A 19,280-nucleotide genomic window follows, 5' to 3' on the forward strand; every position below is an offset into this window, starting at 1 on the left:
CAGAGGATAAAGTAATGACAAGCAAAGGAATTAAAAAAAAATACTAAGAGTCAGATCATTATTTTTTTAAAATACATTTTATGCTAGGATTACATGAATTACTTTAACCAAATGGGATTCTTGGTCTGCAAGTGCAAAGAAATAAAATGTCCAAAATTTACACAATTACCACAAAGAGCCTCTTAAAATTAAAATATGTACAAATGTTATAAATAATGTCAATAATGATGCAGATAGAAGTTTGTCTCTGGATGATTACAGGCAGTTTCAGTAAACATGTAATTTTCTCATAATTTCAGCTTTCAAACTAGTAAAAATATCAAACTTTAATGCACATTTTAGCCATAAGCTTCTTAAATGATACCTACTTGCACAGCCACTGTCAAGGTTCAGCCAGACTCGTGCTCAGGCTTTTTATCAGCTCCTGAACACCTGTTATTATTCCCAGGTGTGCAAGGACAGGTGACAGGTGAGGTAATGATTAGCTGCCTAGCAGCAGGTTAACATCTTGAGGTCATTTTAGTTGGATTTGTGGATTTTTTCTCAAATTATAAAGCGGCACAATGATACAAAGGAAAAAAAGAAATACGAGAGGTGGAGGGAAAAAGCAGGAGAGAAGATATAATAATATAAAGGCTCAGATTTTGACATTCTGTATTGAACAGGACACTCTTTAAAATAGGGAAAAATAACAGGAAATTGCTTTTGTAATCACAGCTTGTTATGCTACTTTGTAAGAAATATGATAAGGAAAAGTATATTCTTATCTGACTGAAACCTTGAAAAGATTAAAATTAAAAAGCAAATTATTAGAAGTGTTGGGGCAAAGAGAAATGCTAGCCATTCATATTGTAGCTTCTTCTGTGTACTAGTTTATTTGGTAGGATTTAATTATTGTTTATACTTTATTTTTTTATTCAGTATTATGTTTATAGATAATAGAGTTCTGTCTAATCCACACTAATAAACATTTGGTGGCGGTAATACTGGGTGTCCAAGATGTGGCCTGAACTGAATTTGTGAGGCTGTAATTCAAGAATGATGCAAATTTTAACCCACCAGCAAAAATATTTGATGCAAATGGAGACTTTTATTTTAAATTATGGCAAAAATATTATTGCTCAACTTAAAATGTTTCTACTCTGAACCCTAATAGGGTTAAAACACAAGTATTCATCTTTTAAAAACCAAAATTTTGCACTTTTTTTCTTAAATTTTTTAGCAAATATGATCATGTTTATTCTGTGACTTTTACTGAAAAGCAGATTTTGACATATTATTGGTTATACCAGGAGTTTGTAGAGAAAGAGACAAAACAACATATTGTACTTTTTCTAATCAAACCTCCAATAATCTGCAAACTTTATGCTTTTATTTTAATGAGTTAAACGTGCAGCGCTGTGTTTTGAGTTTTGGATCTATTTGCACTTTTCCAACAAAAATATCAGACTACATTTAAATATTGCACGCTTAGTTTATTGTTGAGCAGATGGTTATAAAAGATCTCAAGTGCGCTCTTTTTGTCAGCTCTTGAGTTGCTTTGATTGGCTATTTTGACCCACATGATAAAAAAGTAACGCCATAAAATGTGAGAATCAGAGTTGTCCAGCAGGGGGAGCTAGATACCCATTCTGGGTAAGATGAAGATGCACAAATATTCCCCAGATTGTACAGAAAACAGCCTGGCGTTGCATCATTTAATGTCCCCATCTATGACGTATGCAGTGCAGAAAAAGAGGTTATGTAACAAACAGGTTGGTATTTGATATTTCAGATCCGCGTGTCCTGTGAACAAATTCAAAAATACACGCTGAAAGACCCAATAGAATACATTTAAAAGGGAACGCTGAATATGAAATAAAATGGCTGTCTAATTAATAGTGATGCTTAAATTGGCCCATTTTAAGTGAAACATGAGGTGATATTTTATCTGATGCAAACTGTAACCCCGGGGTGAAACAACTGGCATTTGTTTTACTCAGCAGAAGGTATTTTGACTCTCCTGCAGCTCTTGCAGGAGGTTGCATCAGTCCTGTCAGACGATGCCACCTGGGTTTCTGCTTAGAGCGCCCCCTACAGCTGCTGCCGCAAGGTGAAACTAGTCACATTTTAAATGCAGGTTGGAAACAAGTGAGCTCATATTTACCCACAGCCAAGGACACGTGTGAGGCAGTCTGTGTCGGTATCAGGAAGTGTTTTCAGATCCGGATGAAACTGTCCCAGCCTTGGCCAAGAGATAAGCCTGTTAATATAAAAGTTATAGTTCAGGTGTTTCCCATCAGGGGGATAAAGAAACACTGCAGTAAGCAGATAAGCTTGGTGAAACACTTTGCTTCCGACAGAGTGTCTGGGTTCTACAAACGATTGCTTCCTGGAGGTGTGGACGGTGTTGAGGTTTTAAATTTTACCCAAATAGATAGTTCATACAAGTTTGAACCAAAAGTGATCCACACCATCTTAGTAGGGGGAGTTCATGCGTAAAGCATAAACGGATGGCTTCGAGACCAACAAAAAGAAAATATCTGGAAAAATAGCTGTTGGGATCGGCCCCTATTATTCGGAGAAGGAAAATATGTCAGACGATGTAACCAAGCTGCGTCCGATCTCATACTACCGTAGCTAACTACCTAGTAAACACGAAGAGTGCGTACAACATGGATGAGCTTCACTGCCCTACTACGCTACATGTCCGTCAAAGCTTAAGCTACATTAACTAGGCTAATTTTGCTAGTTCGGCAGCAAGTACAACAGCAAATATCACTGATATTTAGTATGAAACAGAGCTGGGTAGAGTACTCAAAAACTGTAATCAAGTAAAGGCCCCAACATACACAGGCGCACTTCAAGACCTCCGTGTATGTTGGGGCCTTTAAAGAGTTGGTTGTGATTTGTTTATTGTTGTCATAGCAACTCCCTGCCAATATGGCTGTCAGTTAAACTGCACTGACGTTTGACGTCACATTATAACTATGGACGTTTCGGTTACGTTTGCCAGTTCGACGTTACCCTCTGTGAAGATATAACTGCCGATCCGAACGAAGCGGCTGTTGATTTTAATTTAATTACAATCAATAAAATAATTATTTGGAAGCAAGGACTGAATTCCGCTGCCATTACTGCAGGCAGACTATAGTTCTAAAACAGCGAGAAAATTGACGTCATCGTTCACAACGTCTCTTTCTGTTCGCTGATTGGCCCGGTCAAATATCGACTGGAGAGAATCCGAGTCAAACGGAGAAAGCCCAAACTGTACCGGAAGCCAGAACTCTTTAATGGAGTTGTAGAAGAAGAGAATATAAGCACACAAGATCAGAATGTAGTTCAAAGCATTTTATTGCTTTTTTTTTTTTTTTTAGAAAAACAATACAAAAATCTGTTGCAACTGTCAAATGTTGCCTTGAGTGAACTGCAATCATTCACATGGTACAGTAAAGTGCTTATTTTAAATCAAATGTTTTGTACTTAAAGGACTTTTATACTTTAAATTTCTTCCCCTGAGCACAATAGGCCTGGGGCTGTTCAGTGTTAAAATTAGGCATCAGTTGACTAAAACCATTGCAGACTGTATCAGTATAAACAGACTAAGCTCATGTCGATGAAGAGGAGCCGTTTATAACATGTGATTTATGTTGCTGGATTTTTAGACACCTGGCCTGTGGGCTACATTCAAACTGTGGGGAGACTTGTGATACTGTCCATTTGAATGACTGTATTTTAACACTTTTTTTCTTTTGACAAACGATACAAAAAAACAGAGGCTGCAAGATTTAATTAACCCCCCCTTTTTTCCCTGCCAACAAGAAGGCAGACCAGAACAAAACCTGCCACCAGACAGATGTTAGAAATGGTCGTGACCAACCAAACCCTTAATTATACCTGTAAGGATATTAGAGTGTGGCCAAAGTGTGTGCGTTAACAAGTTTCCAGCCCAGTCAGAAAATAGGGAACAACTTGGATGAAGCTTACAAAAGGAAGAAAAAAGGCAAAAAAAAAAAAATACTGAAATGTATAGGTATCTTCAAAACCCCTAAAGATTGCCTGGTTCATCAGCTTAATGCTTTAAGATTGATAGCAAAGTAATTTCCAACACTGGAAAAGAAACAGCTGCATATATAAACTTCAAGTAAGTCTTATTATAAGACATAAAACCCCGTAATGATGTGTCTGTAGAAAGGTATTTAGAACTATTACAGTGTCCTATTATCAGCATAAAGGGGCCTTTTTGAGACCATTTCCAGAGTACCGCCGCTGCGCTGCTAACAGGACATGGACACATAGCAGTCTCCTCACGTCTCAATGCTACATGATGGATTACATGTTCATCGTCACAACTTGCACTTTCTTTGGTGAAATGGCTTCAACGCTGAGACGTCACCAGTCCATTACCTTTCACGTAATCGGAACAATAATTACCAACTTTCACACGTACAAAAGTTTAAAAAAAGAAAAAAAAAACTTGCCTTCACTGGTCATTAATGCTCCAGATCAACTAAACAAGCTTTGTGTATTTCACCTCATACAGCATACTCTCAACTTAAAAAAACATAAAAAAATTAAAGGACAAATTCTGGAGCTATATCTAAACTGAACAGCACCAGGATTAAAAAAAAGACAATACACTCATCTAAAAGATAAAAATGTGGCACATTAATGTGGAGTTGTCAGAAGATAAAATATAAGCTCATAATACAGCTAATTTCAAATGTTTTTTTGTTCTTTTGTGGAATGTTTTTCCTTTTTTAAAAACATTTTTCCTGAAAAATATTACCAGCTTTTTATTTGTAAAGCAGTTTTGTTGTTCCGGAAAGGGTGTATGTCCCAAAAAAATGGAAAAAAAGGTTGAAATTTTAGATGCATCTCATGGGGGTAAAAACAACAAAAAGATAGTCTGCTCACAGTGACCATGTGCTTTTTCAAACCCCTTAAAGGAGTTCTAACCTTTACTTGCAAAATATTTAAGGTTAAATATCAAATGCACAATTTCATCAGAAAAAAAATATATATATACAAAATCTGTTTGTAGAAAAAAAAAAAGGGACATGTGGATTCCTTACACTGAAAGTAACACTGACCCAGTTTCACTTGCTAAGCCATTTAAGAGAATCTGAAATTAGCCTGAACCAACACACCAGTAAAACAAGCTAAAAGTCTGTACTGGGTGGCCAGACACTAGCAAACTGTCAACTTTTATACCATCAGACCTGGTCTGAATGTCTCCAATAACAAGTGCTGCTGATAATTTGTTATGTATGGCCAGATCACATTATGAATTATGGACAGAAAAGGGACCGATTAACATTCTTTGCTCTTAAACCATTAAGTGCATGGCCACCAGGCTGATGAGTGCATGCTCCAGAAGCTCAAATGAGAGAATGGAGAGGAAAAAAAATAAATCTGAGCAGTCTCTAGCCACAGAACGGGCTGCACCAGGCACAGACAGGAAGTGGCTTCCAGCCCGTTCAGCCTCTCCGATACAGAATCCTTTTCAGACAGAACAGCCTTCATATTGGCATATTGCATAAGCTTGTATGTTTCAGCAGATGGGCCGCTCATGCGTGTACATACAGGCAAAGAGAACATTCCAGATAACTTAATTCACAGTGGATCCAGTTGTAACATGGGAGCAGCACAACAGGTTGTCCTTTGGTGTCTGAGCTTAAAGTTCTGACTTATAAACTGAGTTGTATGAAGAAGAAAAAATAAAATACTCTCCCAAAACATGAACTGGCCCTCCTCCCCAACCTGAATGTGCTATTATGCAGGCCCTGTGTAGTTGTGCTTCAGAAGTGCTGCATAAAGGTAGAAGGCATTATTTAGAGGGATGGCTGGAAGCGCCGTCCGTCTTCACAGGTCGGGGCCAAAGCCGGATCGTGAGGAAAAAGAGGGAGGAGCCAAAACTGGGGAGGTGGGGAGTAGGGGGAATCAGAGCAGTCCAGCCTGGAAAGTCCTTGTAAATGAGGTTTCAGGAACTCCAGGATGAAACAGTTCAAGCGCAGTCTCCCACGATGACGAGAGGAGCCAGGAGCTGGCAGAGCTCTGCAGCGGAGACGGGGCCGCCCTTTAGCTGGCTGCTGCGCTGCCTGCGCCGGGCCAGCTTGGAGTTGGATGGAGGCGACAGGCGCATGGAGGAGCCGCTAGCAGTGACGACCAGCGGGACTTCCTGCTGCTGCTGCTCCTCCATGCCGTCCTGTTGGGCCAGCTGCCGGTTTACAGCCATGGCCTTGTCGGCAAAGAATGTTAAATCCACGGCACTGCTGTTCCTGGAGGAAATAAATCAGAAAAAAAAAAAAAACAAATAAGCTAAAAGGAAAAATATGTTTCAAAGCAGGCGTTATTGATGCTTTGTTTATTTTATTTATAAAATAAACAAACGATTATTTTAGTAATCAATTATTCTGATGATTAATCAGATAAAAAAAATTGTCACTACAGATTTTTCATTCAACTTTTTATTTTAACTTTTATGATTTAAAGCACTTTGAACTGCATTATTCCTGAAATATGCTATACAAATAAACTTGATTGAGTTAATTATTCGACTACTAAATTAGTTGATTATTTCAATAATCAATTGATCAGATTAATCGTTTCAGCCCTACTGTTGGAGTTTTAAAGTTGTCTTACCTCTGATGGATGATGGATGTTGATAAAATGTCAGATGCTCCCTATGAAGAAGGAGACATAATACTAGATTAGTGATAAAGTTCAAAGGTCAAACTTCCCATGCATTTGCAGACATGCAGCCTGAGCTTACCCCTTGAACCCAAGGGTGCTGCAGCACCTGGCTGGCACTCAGTCGTTTTTTGGCATCCCGAACCAGAAGTTTGGATATCAGGTCTTTGGCACTTGAGGAGATGTGAGCCCAGTCCTTCTCTGGGAACTCGTATTTTCCTTCCTGGATACTTTCAAACAAAGTGTTCTGCAGGTGGAGAGAGATTCACCGTCAGCCATCTTTGTTTTTACTCGTCTCACGTTGTGAAAGAATTAAAGCGTTAAAGTGTTACCTGGCAGGTGTGACAGGGTTCTCCCAGTTCCCATCCGCAGTCGCCGCCACATCGGCCCACGAAGGGAGGATAACCACTCAGCATGATGTAGAGGATGACCCCAAGGCTCCAAAGGTCGCAGCGCTTGTCGTATATTGTAGCCTCTTCGCTGAAGGCCTCGACTACTTCAGGTGCCATGTACTCTGCTGAGCCACACTGAGGGAGAAAAACAATGTTTATAAACATCGGAAAATCACAACCAACAGAAACAGAGATGTGTTTGCTGATACCTCAAGGCAGTGTTGTGTTCAAGACCACCTAACCCGAGACCAAGACAAGACCAAGACCAGAGTGTATCGAGACCGAGACAAGACCAAGACTTTTAGGGTCCGAGACCAAGTCAAGACCAAGACCAAGACCGAGGAAAGTCGAGACCGAGTCAAGACCAAGACCAGCGGCCCGCGCTACATAACACAATAAAATGTAAAATATGATCGAAATTGCTTCTCAGAATAATCTGAAAGATCCATATTCCCATAAAAACACCTAGATATTAAATACTTAATACATTTTACCAATATTAAATATTCCATTTCTGTGTTACAATGTGTGATGGTCTCGTGCCATCCCTAAAAACATAGCACCCTGGGAATTTGCCCATATTGCTCATATAAGAATCCACCACTGTTGCACCATTAAACATAGCAATTGAGGCAATGCCCTGATGGTAAATAACACTCAACTATGAACACTGACCAAGGAGCAACAAACAAGAAGTAACCAAACAGAAGGCGCTCATCGGGACTGTTTTCACTCTCTATCCCAGTACATGAAGCCAGGTAGTCTGACACCATGGCAGACATTACAGCTGCCACTTTGAACAAAAACAAAGAGCAATGTGCATGCTCTGCGTGCTCTTTCGTTCTTGTGTTTTAGTTATTTGTTAATTTAAATATCAACGTACATAATTAAATGTATGTACATTTAATTACATACATACATAATTAAATGTATGTACATGGCATGGTACACAATGATGCAGTGTACACAGAGCATTACTAGAACAAAGAACGGGTGTTCTGTCAGGTCAGATCGTCATACTCTTAACACGAACTCACGGTGTTCTGTCAGATCAGCATACGTTGTCAGATAGTCGTACGCTTAGCTCAGACATGCATACGCTGTCATTACCATATGATTTTATTTAATCAGCAACATAGAATGATGACGTAGATCATCATACACTTGGTTATTAACAGTTGTATGGCATCCAGCTGCAGCCAGACCTACTTTAAATACACTTTGAAACCACGACAATGCATGTATATCTATCTAGTTATCATATTATGTCATATTATAAACAATTTAATGACTTATTTTTGTCATAACTTGTTGCATATGCTGAACTGACAACTCCACTGACGGTCGGACTTCTTAAGGTGCATGCGCTGGCATGGTACTCACTGCATGTATGCTAGGAACATAGAATCATGACGTAGATCTGTTATTAACAGTTGTATGGCATCCTGACTTAGCGGTTAAGTGAGTTTTACACGGGCGTGTGTTGTAGCTGACTCCAGCTGCAGCCAGACCTGCTTTAAATACACTTTGCAACCATGACAACACATGTATATCTATATAGTTATAATTGAAAACAATTTAATGACTTATTTTCGTCATAACTTGCTGCATATGGTGAACTGACAACTCCTCTGACGGTCGGACTTCTTAATGCGCATGCACAGGCATGGTACTCACTGCACGTATGCTATTCTGACAGTGTATGGTAATCTGATAGAACAACGGCTCTCAGTGAGTGACACTCCAGTCCTATCTAATAAGTAAAGAGCCGTGGAGAAGAATCGACTGTTTCTGAATGTCACATCACTATATTGCAGACTTTTGGACATAGCGTTGTCCTATATATGCGACAAGTCAGTCAACATCTCCGCACAATAATTCAGGCAGAGTGACTTTTTTTCATCACAAATTCTTATGTGTCTCTGTACAGCTAGCTTTGCTAACATCACGTTAACGGAGCTTACCTTCTTTGAGCTACTTTTCTAAGTGACGAAAATAGTTAGACGTTGTCCCCATCGTCTCTGAAAACGAAGCGCTGCTGAGTTAGCTCTGGCCATCGGATTTCTTACTATTTATGCAGCGCTATTATATTACTGACGATTAGACAAACATTTTCTGCCGCTGAGACAAAACCACTGCGCATGTCCTGGAGCGCCGCGTGCGAGTGAAAGGTGGGGAAGGGAGGGGGAGGAGGGAGGAGGGAGCAGCGCCGTGCGCGAGTGAAAGGTGGGGAGGGGAGCGGGAGGGGGAGAAACGCGTAGTTCCTTGGATTTTAATCGGTGAGTTTTGCATCCACTGAAAACAAAGATGTTAACAAATAAACTGGACAGTATGCTGCACGTTTAGTGATATTTTCACAGTTGCGGTCTCGACTGGTCTTGAAATAAAATGCCGAGTCCTCAGAGCCCGAGACCGAGACAAGACCGAGACCAAATGCGGTCGAGTCCGAGACGAGACCGAGACCATCAGAAAACGGTCTTAAGACCGGACTCGAGACCAAGACCGATCTCGAGTACCACAACACTGCCTCAAGGCTACAAGAGTTAAGGCTGAAGAGAATCTATTTTTACACAGCGCGACAGTCATGTTGATAAAATGTTTAAATTCTGATTCAGTTTAATGGTTTTGCTCCCATCATGAAACAAATGTGGGGAACTCTAGGTCAACCATAAAGCTTTACACAACCAAGTTTCTGCCTCACTGTGTAACTGGGGAAGAAATTAGGCCAAACAGCAGAGCAGTGGAAGAGGATTGGCTCAGCCAGCTGGGGCAAAGCTGAGCTCTGGTTAGTTACATAACCTTGCAACACAAAAGTCAAATGTTTAAGTGGTTTGGGAGAGGAGATGAGAAGCAGGTCGTCGGTTCACCAGGACGAAGCTTTAAAGCTTATTGTTGGGGATTAAGATGTATACGTCAAAGGATGACTTCGCATCACTTATAAAAAAAAAAAACACACAAAAAAACCCCCCATTGCATTTCATATAGAAACACCACATATCCTTCCTGTTTAAGACGAACAACGTTTACATACACTGAGCAGACGTTCATTGTATCCAGTACCATATACCAGCTGTCGCCAACACCTCCGGCTTCCTTATGCAATAAAATTCACTGCGCAGGAACCTCAACTCAAACAAAGCTGCTTCTGTCACAAAATCCCCTCCCCCTCCTTTTCACCACCATGTCTGGGGAGACTCATTACCCAGACAAGCACACTGGATTTGGGCCAAAACGCCGTTAAACCCCCACAATGATGCTTTAGCTCCTACATACTTAAGTGGAAAGAAGTCAGCTCTTTAACAGGCTGGTCGAACAGTCTAACAAAATATATAGATGTCAGCAAACTAAAAGTTCGATAGAAAGTATCTTTTTGGGACAATCTTTACTCTTCCTGCACATCTGTTGCAATCATCTTGTTCACTTACAGTAACATCCTCTAAACCTTCCTGTAAGCTGCAGTTATCTTCTACTCTGCGGCTACATTTGGAGGCAGTGCAACCTGGGGCTTTCCACCAGCCATGTGACTAGTCAGGCCATGTTGGCAGCACTGACGACACACCTCTGCTGTTTGTAAACTACAGGATTATCTTGAAGAGGTTTACTGGCTGAGAACATGTTCGGTCATGTAGGCGCACCTGTAACAAGGAACAAAAGCAGTTCCTTGAATTAAAAGAGCATTTTGAGCTGGCATGCTCCAGTTGTTCTCTTTAACTGAAAACATTTTAAGCAAAATCAGGATTTGTATTAAATTAAACCACAGGAAGCTTCGTGTTCTCTCCCTTGACCAGGATCGTTTAATTTATAAGTGTCAGTGGAACTGCTGCCAGCATGAACTGAATTTAAAAGGCTTTGGGAACAGCTAGTTACAACCAGGAGCAGCAATAAATGTACGATCACTTATTGTGCAACAGCAGCTGTAGGAATGTGACTAAAAGGGGGCAGGGTGCAAGAACTAATAATGAAGTGACAATCAGATAACATTGTTCCAGTGATCAAGGCAATAAAAACAAGCTTCAGCGCATGACCAGGCTGGGGATTTGTCCCTCCCCTTTGCTCACTGCTACAGCCAATCACTGCTCAGTTGCTGGGTGGTGGGGGAAGGACCAAAATTTCTAGAATAAGCCTCATGAACAGCCTTTGTATTAAAAACAAAGGGCAGAGTGCGGCTGGGGCTTCTGGGCGGAGACTTGTGCAGAAGAGGCATGATTTTGTACCTCCTCGCATGAAGGAAGGAAGGAAAGGAAATGAGAGTTTGTATTTTCCATATCCATGCCTCAGGACATAGCCTTGTAAAAGTTATATTGCCTTTTTTGTGCCGTTAAATCCTCAAGGATATTACACAGTGTTCCAACCTTGGGATCAACTCGTCTGTAAAAGAAATCCTACAATCCAAAGCATCATTTCAAATCCACTCAGAGCCTCAAAATACGACACAGTGTTCATCGAGGAGCTTAAAGAGTATGACACAGTTCAGGTCGGTGCAAAGAAGCTACAGTTACACATGTAGAAAGCCCCCTCTCTCTTCCCAACACATTCCTGCAGGCCTGAATGATATCCTTCACCTGCTCTGTTCAGTCTATTCAGCCCACCAACACACTGCATGTTGACAGCAGAGGAAAGCTCTCCAGTTCAACTTTTCTGATTCCAGGGACCGCAAATACCGTTTTCTGGATACAGTTCAGAGGAGATGCTTCCTGTTAGAACAACATGGGGGTTAAACACTCATAACCTCCGAAATCACGAGGCTAAATATTTACCACTGATAAGCTAGAGGACGCCGACATCAAACAGAGGGCGTTTTCCCCCAGCAGACAGTCATCGTACTTCGGAAAAGTGCGGTTCATAAAGAGGGGATCTGGGAGTCAATCCAAGGCCTTTCCAAGAAAACAACGTTGCTCTGTACGATCATAACCTCACATAATGCATCTCTCCTCCCAATCCATGAATTGCTCTGCACTGAGAATTGCTCAACCACTAATCAGTCAGCTGGATTTGATAAAGATATCATTTTACAGTCTGGAAATAACTTCCCCGTCCCCAACAAGGACATAAAATAAAAATCACACCATTTTTGTGTGAAAAATGACTGATTTATAAATGTTTCTACAGAAAAATGTTTATAAAATCTGGACTTACAGGGGTGAGGAGTTCAGGAGTAGAGATGGGCGAGCTGTCACTGTTCAGTTTGATCCCACTGCCCAAGTCAAAGTCACAGATCTTGACTGGAGAAATCTGGCAAAACAAATAAAAGAAAAAAAAAACATTTTTCAGTTTTTGTCATTCCACTATAGTTAAAAACAAGAAGTGTTGTCATAAATTATATTTATCAGCCACATGTGCTGGCCTTTGAGCCAAGTGGACAGATAAGTCACCTTGTCTGCACTCTCACAGAGAATGTTTTCAGGTTTCAGATCTCGGTGGGCCATTCCTGAAAGACATTTAAATAAATCAGACTTTTTATTACACTGGCTGTTTCGTCTGTCAGAAGAAACTCATCACTGCTGTTTGCATGTAGGCTTACCTTTGTTATGGAGGAAATCTAGAGCACTGGCGATGTCATGCACAATAACACTGGCTTCCTGCTCGCTGAAGTGCTGCCTCTTGTGAATTTGCTCCAAGACTGACCCTAATATGAGGTTAAAGATGATGGTTTAGCCTTGTGGAAAATATAACGGAGCAGAACTATCGGCAGAAAAGTTAACATACCTCCTCTAAGCTTTTCAAACACCAGGTAGAATTTGTCTTCCTCTTCAAAGAACTCCACCAGTTCCAGAATATTCCTGCAGAACGATGAAAATAAATGTTTAAATGACATCAGTTATCCAGGTATATGAACATAAAAGTATCCTGTGGTGGGGTGTGACTACCAGGTGTATTTTAAAACAACAGATTATGAAAATATACCTGTGACCCTGGCACTGGTAAAGCATCTCAACCTCACGGAAGACACGACTGCGGCTGTGACCTGGTCCTTTTTCAATCATCTGAAACAGAAGAAAACATGCTTTAAATATAAAAACATCAACAAAAATGATTTAGGAACTTCTGTGAATATTGGTTTGGTGCAAATTAGACCAATTTCACCAACCAAATATTTGGGAACACTACTTGACTCCTGCCTACTAACTTTTATCCTACTTATTGCACTGTTGCAATGACATTTGATCCTACTTTCAGATGTGTTGGTTGGGAATGAACAACTTTCACAACCGCACACTCCCCTGTGAATCACCTCTGTTCTTCAAGGGCCACAGCAGTTTTCCTAAGATCTCAGATCCTAATCCCAAACTGTTTACAATAACAGAAAGCACTCTTAAAATAACTGTCTGGAAACACCACAGCGAGGCCAACAGCTGCACAGCGCCCTCCCAGGAGAGAGAGACAGACTGCTGACGGAGCAAAAGGCCTGAAATTTCCAGCCCTGGTTGGTTATTGTCCGATTTGGAGGCTGCGCATGCCTCTCTTCCTGGTAGCTGGATTACTGATTGTATTGAAGGCCAGAGGGGCCCAGAGCTGCAGTGTGTGTTAAGGATTAATGCACAGACAGGAGGCTCACGAGTAGACCAGTGCCTGTTCACCGATTCTGTCCGTGTCAGCAGCAAAAACACAACTATGCTCTCCTGAAAGAACAAAAAAAGCATTTAGACTAAAATTAAATGTTAACAAAACACCCAGATTAATACTAAATTGATGGATTGCATGCAGTTTATTAAAATAAACTGTTTAAAAAGTCTTCACCAAGTTAAGACCATCATCTATTGTAACTTCAATATAAAGCCTTTGTCCTCAGCCTATAGCCAGACACGCTGCAGACGCCTGCAACAAACCACATACAACCAACCCAAAACATCCACTGGCTGGAGGGGGAGGGGAGAGACGGGACATCTGGCAGGAGCAGTCCGAACCCCCTCCATTTCTCAGAAGACCTCCAATAACCACCAACCTTCATGCCTCCTCCTCCCTGCATAACTGCCACCCACCCAGAGCACAGAGCAACCCACCCTGTACTTAACAAGGACAGTAACTACGCATGGTGTGCACGACCACTTCAGTGTTTATGACAATGACATGGAAGGAAGTTATAGAGCAGCTTTTTTAGTGTTCAACCCCACTCCCCAAAAACATCTACAAGCAAGAAGAAAAGTAGAAAGTTCCTGCAAGTTAGGAAAAGTTAAGTTTGTCTTTGGAAGACCATGAGAAAAAAAAGTAAAAGCTACGCAGAGTTAGAACAAAGCAGTGTAAACACACTAGGTCACAACCCTCACCCACCACCCCCTCCTTCCTCTCTGGGTTTTGTATTGGAACAGTTCATGGCACATAATGTTCTCACTATGAGCGTCCTCTGTAGGCAAAAAGAGCAAAATAAAAAGGGGGTGGGTATATCCCGCCAAGCACTCCGATAGGCTCAAACTATAACTGGGAGAGGAAGTATCCGATAACAGCAACTAATGCTGCAAGTTGAAAACAGTGCAGAGGCAGCACAGAAAAGCCTCTGCAAACATCCACAGCAGAGGTCTGATCTCAAGCTAAACAGGAACATGCTACAAGGTGGGAATTTCTTCAAAATCAAACTAAACAAAAAAACAAGAAGTACAGATACCACTTTATTAAAATCTCCAAATTCCCTCCAGCGGTTTCCCACAAATCTTTTTGCAAGCGGCAAAGAAACATTCCATTTTCAGAGAATCATATCTACTGATCACACCGAAGACAAACGGCTGATGCAACATTTTCAAAAACATCCCAGTTATGCGTCATGAGTAGCAATGCTTTACCTTGACAGCATATTCTTTGTTGGTGATCAGGCTGATGCACGCCTGCACTCTGGCATACGCTCCCTCTCCTAATACTTCTTCTTGGAGTCTGTAGACATCTGTGGACCAAACGGCAGAGAAAAATTATGACACTATATTGACTAGAAATGTAAGATTTGGAAATGGAGTTATAAATATTGCTGCTATGGCTGATAACCAATATTAACCATTGTTTGTATTGCCCTAAACTGTGAAAAATGAAACCACCACACTGCTGACACTGCATCTCTGCTTCAGTTAAACACCTCATAATCACAGTCATATGCACAAATAAATACCACATGGCCAACTCCCTTCTGAAACGCATACAATATCAACCCAGTTTTACTTATATAACTGATACTTTAAAAAAAAGACTAACTTTGACTGATACCAATGTACAGAACACCTCTAATAATGTTTAAGAGTTTTTAAAACACTACCATAATATAAGGACAGGAAATATTTTTACCCTCGAATCGTCCAGAGAAACTGTCCGTTGCTCGGCAACGCTTTTTCTTCTTGTTTCTCTTCTTGGCATCAGGAATGTCAATAGGCTGGCTTGAAGGCATGTCTAACCAAACAGATTTTTAAGCACGTGAGTAAACGAGGACAAGACAAACGAGAATAAAATCTGGAGCATGTGATGCAGACAGTTACAGAAAGAATGTTTTCTAACCAATTGATCAAAAGATTTGTTATGATTTGTACAGATTTAGACTTAGTTTTCAGAACCTCAGCAGAGCACACTCACCATGTCTTGGGGCAGAACCAAAATTAAAGGAAGAATCAATGTGATGGGACCCGTTCTTGGTGAAGTCCTCCAATTCGAATGGATTTTGGCCCTGAGAAGTCATAAACATACTTGTTATTGTAAACTGTCTTGATTAACTTCTAAATAAAGATTAGCAGTAACTCATCACTGATATGGCAAACTATAAAGTCAAATTACAATCAGAAGTCCTGGCTAAGGACCAATGTAGATATTCCCATTGTTAATACGTGTTGCTGAAGCACCTTTAAGCAACCTGCAAAAGTGTGAGTTGTCAGAAATAAGATGGGGGCTTGCAACATGTGCGGGTGTGTATATCTCGAGACGATCACCCCTTTAACACAAGCCGTATACGTGCTCCGATTAAAAACTGCAGTCTCCCACAACAAAGCTGTAAAAAAAAGGCTCACCTTGAAAGAGCGGTGGAATCCAGTGACTTCGGTAATCTTATTTTGCACCATTTTTGCTCTGATTCGGGGGATTTTGTTCCCTGGAGGATGTGCGGCGGCAGTGGTTTTATTTAGCGGTGTATCAATTTGCACTTCTCCGAAACCGAGTCGTTTCAGAGAGTCACAAGTGATGACACTGCGCTGGCTGGTACGCTCGCTGTGGCGTTGTTAAACGGGAGCCCTGCGTGGACAAGGCAAACATACCCACATTAAGGAACATTTGAAACAAAAATACCACAAGCTCCAACATGGTCTAGCTTTTTGTTCTGTGTGTACACCAAATCCAATTCGAGCGTTCAAATACAGAAAAACTGTAACACGGGCTAGCCGGCCAAAGTAGGCAAATACAATTTAAGCAAGGTGATGTTAACAACCGTTAAACTAACCCATACTTCTGCTGTGGGTTGGTGGTGCAGCGCACGCGACTTAACCGTTAAAACATAGGGTTGTAACGGTCGACCAGCAGAACACTGAAGTCGCCATTTGCAACAAAAAATAACATAAAGTTAAGTGTGGTTTACTCACTCCGTTGTTAATGTTTATAGCTCCAGTGTTAGCGTCGTTGTTTGACCCACTGCTCCAACGGCCGCTGAGGGCAGTTAAAGGGGATATTCGCCGGATAATTTGTGCGTGGAAGGTGGCTGGAAAACTACAGCGTGGGTGCTTTTATAACCTCCCGTTGGCTCCTCCCTCCTTCCCACTCCAACGGACGAGATGGGTCACGTGCTTTCTAGAAAAGGACATGCTTGGCAAGGTTCCATTTCGCTTTATTTTTAATATTCACAACACTCTCTTTGAACCGAAGAAAGAATATATTTTTTGTTGCTTGACAAGGATTGAGATTTGAATATTTAAGCTCTTTGGATGCGTTTCTAGGAGTATTTAATGAAAAGTGTATATAACGAGACAGCATTGCTCGCCACTGAGCTCTATTTTGCTTTAGAGTCATTTCGAGGGGATGTGTGTGGAGGAAGGAAATGGTGAGTACGTGCGTGTCGGCACAGTACAACTGTTCTTGTGAAGACTTTTCAATCGAGACGGACACCAAAGGAATGACACCCCGAGTACAACTTGTCGACAGACGCGACACGGATCAGATCACATGCTTCCGCCAATGAAAACACAAAACATGGCCCTGTGCAATATATATATATATATATATATATATATATATATATATATACCCACCTTGTTTATTTTCTTAGGAATATGTATATGCGCTGCAACTTGTAGCTGCAACTTTTATATTCAGTTGATGTGGCTAAAAATCCCCGTCTGACTCAATGCACACACCTCATTGCAGACATGCGTTCCTTCATGCAATGTTATGAAGAGATTGTTTTCAATCATTTTAATGTTTGATTTAATAACGTAACGACAGATTATGCTGTCAGAATTACACATACTTTAAAGCATGTTTGAGTTGACACAATACATTTTTTGTAAATTATGCTTTGTTTTATAACACTTTGTAAATATGTGGTGGTATGTGGTTTATTATATATTCTTTATCATCTTTACATAGCATAGACAATTTAAATGTGTGTTATGACTCTATACAACATATTGTAATATTGCCATAGCTCCAACCCATTGGAATGCACCTGAAAATGTGGTTTTTCATATGATAAATCTTGAGCTTAAACCTCAACATAACGCAATAATAAACACATATTCTGCTTCATTATACGCTGCAATAAAGTTGTCATACATGTGTGCATCGTCTGCAGTACGTGACTGGTGAGTATGTAAATGACATTGTGCAAGAGTGAGGTTTGTAAACAAGCAGCTGCAGATAAGCCCTCTGTGATGTAGTGACGCAAACGTGCATGTTTTGTAGTCTGACGAAGCTCTTGTTCTGACGATGGTGGTGACAAAGTGTCATGGCTGTGACACTGAAAGAAATCCAAGAAGCCTGAATTTGCAGAGATGGTCCTGCTAACTGGACCATCTGCTAACTGTGCGATGCCACAGCATTATTACCACACAGTTGGCATGCTAATGCAGTATTTCTATAATATCACATTGGTTTTTGGATGTACTGCAAGTAAATGGTCTCCTCCTATTCATTGTTTATATGGTCGAAACCCTTTTGAGAACATACTACATTTTTGTCAACAAGTCTGACTGTCTCATCAGATCACATGCTTTGTCCATAGGCTGTATCTGACTCCATGTGGTTCTTATTGTTGCAGCACAGTCCAGTTCTGTGTAACATCAATGGCTTCTTAGTCAAACCTTGTATAGCTTGCTGTTAGCTATCAATAGTCTTGTGACTGAAGGCTCTTCGCTCCTCCTCCTCCTTTCACCTTCTGCCCCTCAAACATAAACCTGAAGGTAGAAAACATTACGCAAGCTTTCAGCTCACTCTCCGTAGCCAAAAGCACATCATGTAGTCGAAGCTTTTAGACAAACAAGATCCCACTTGGAAGTGGGTGGGGACGTAGTCTGAGTTACTGCAGGTCAAGCAGGGGAGGAATGGGCTGACACATGAATACCTTCAGATGGCTACAACTCTGTGTCTGACGTAAAAGGCGGGGGTCTTCTTTTCAGAGAACTATGCTTGGACAGTTTAGAGAGATGTGGTGCATGTGCATTGCTGCTTTTGTTACTTTCAAACTGCAAAATACAAATTTTAAAAGTAATATTTTGTTCAAAAAAGGAAGACAGAAAATCTTTTCAACTGTAATAAGTATGAAATATATATTTATGCAGTGCTGCTATAATAAAAACACTTGGGTTTGATTTCAAATGCCAGAAATTGTAGAAAAGGAAAGAGTTAAAATAGAATATCTATAACAATTTGTTACTTGATATATGTTAAAACCAATAAACCGAGGGATGGGAAGATGAAAATTAGCGTTGGACTACAGTCTGATGTGTTTACAAATATTATTTTTAAATAGTATGCAACATATATGTTTTAAATAAACAATTCTAAAGTTAAAGTTGCAATAATGCTCTCTGTAACAAATATTTAAATCAATCGATCAAGTTTATTTGTATAGAAAATTCAGCAACAAAGCAGTTCAAAGTGCTTTACATCATAAAAACACAAAAATACAAAGTCATAAAAAACACCATACAGTCAACAATTCAGAAAACCAGTAAAAAATATAAATTTTTGATATGTTGGTCAATCTTTCATTTATTACTGTTGAAAAGCAACTCTAAACATGTGGGTTTTAGTCTAGATTTAAAG

At 40.4% G+C, this 19,280-nt stretch overlaps 1 protein-coding gene across 1 annotated transcript; it reads right to left on the reverse strand.

Annotated features, from left to right (window-relative positions):
* Nucleotides 1-3,315: 3,315 nt before the first annotated feature.
* Nucleotides 3,316-16,729, reverse strand: mknk2b (MAPK interacting serine/threonine kinase 2b). The gene is made up of 14 exons (XM_015000537.2): nt 16,604-16,729; nt 16,040-16,259; nt 15,612-15,702; nt 15,330-15,431; nt 14,840-14,937; nt 12,969-13,048; nt 12,771-12,844; nt 12,586-12,690; nt 12,437-12,492; nt 12,201-12,296; nt 7,005-7,199; nt 6,755-6,919; nt 6,625-6,665; nt 3,316-6,260 (listed from the first exon to the last, which is right to left on the reverse strand). Exons 2-14 carry the CDS (start codon nt 16,088-16,090, stop codon nt 5,987-5,989), a joined length of 1,428 nt encoding a protein of 475 aa, XP_014856023.1. The 5' UTR covers nt 16,091-16,259; nt 16,604-16,729; the 3' UTR covers nt 3,316-5,986.
* Between the last annotated feature and the right edge of the window lie 2,551 nt (nt 16,730-19,280).

Source organism: Poecilia mexicana, unplaced genomic scaffold (genome assembly GCF_051168715.1).
Source record: "Poecilia mexicana isolate PSO_F unplaced genomic scaffold, ASM5116871v1 scaffold_8, whole genome shotgun sequence".
NCBI classification, from domain to species: domain Eukaryota; kingdom Metazoa; phylum Chordata; class Actinopteri; order Cyprinodontiformes; family Poeciliidae; genus Poecilia; species Poecilia mexicana.

Excerpts from the sequence above, each read along its gene's own strand:
- mknk2b (XM_015000537.2), bottom strand. The coding sequence starts at position 16,090 with ATGGTGCAAAATAAGATTACCGAAGTCACTGGATTCCACCGCTCTTTC. Across the intron at positions 15,432-15,611 it reads TGGTTCTGCCCCAAGACATG|ACATGCCTTCAAGCCAGCCT; the intron begins GTGAGTGTGCTC and ends CTGTTTGGTTAG. Across the intron at positions 12,493-12,585 it reads AGATTTCCTCCATAACAAAG|GAATGGCCCACCGAGATCTG; the intron begins GTAAGCCTACAT and ends AATGTCTTTCAG.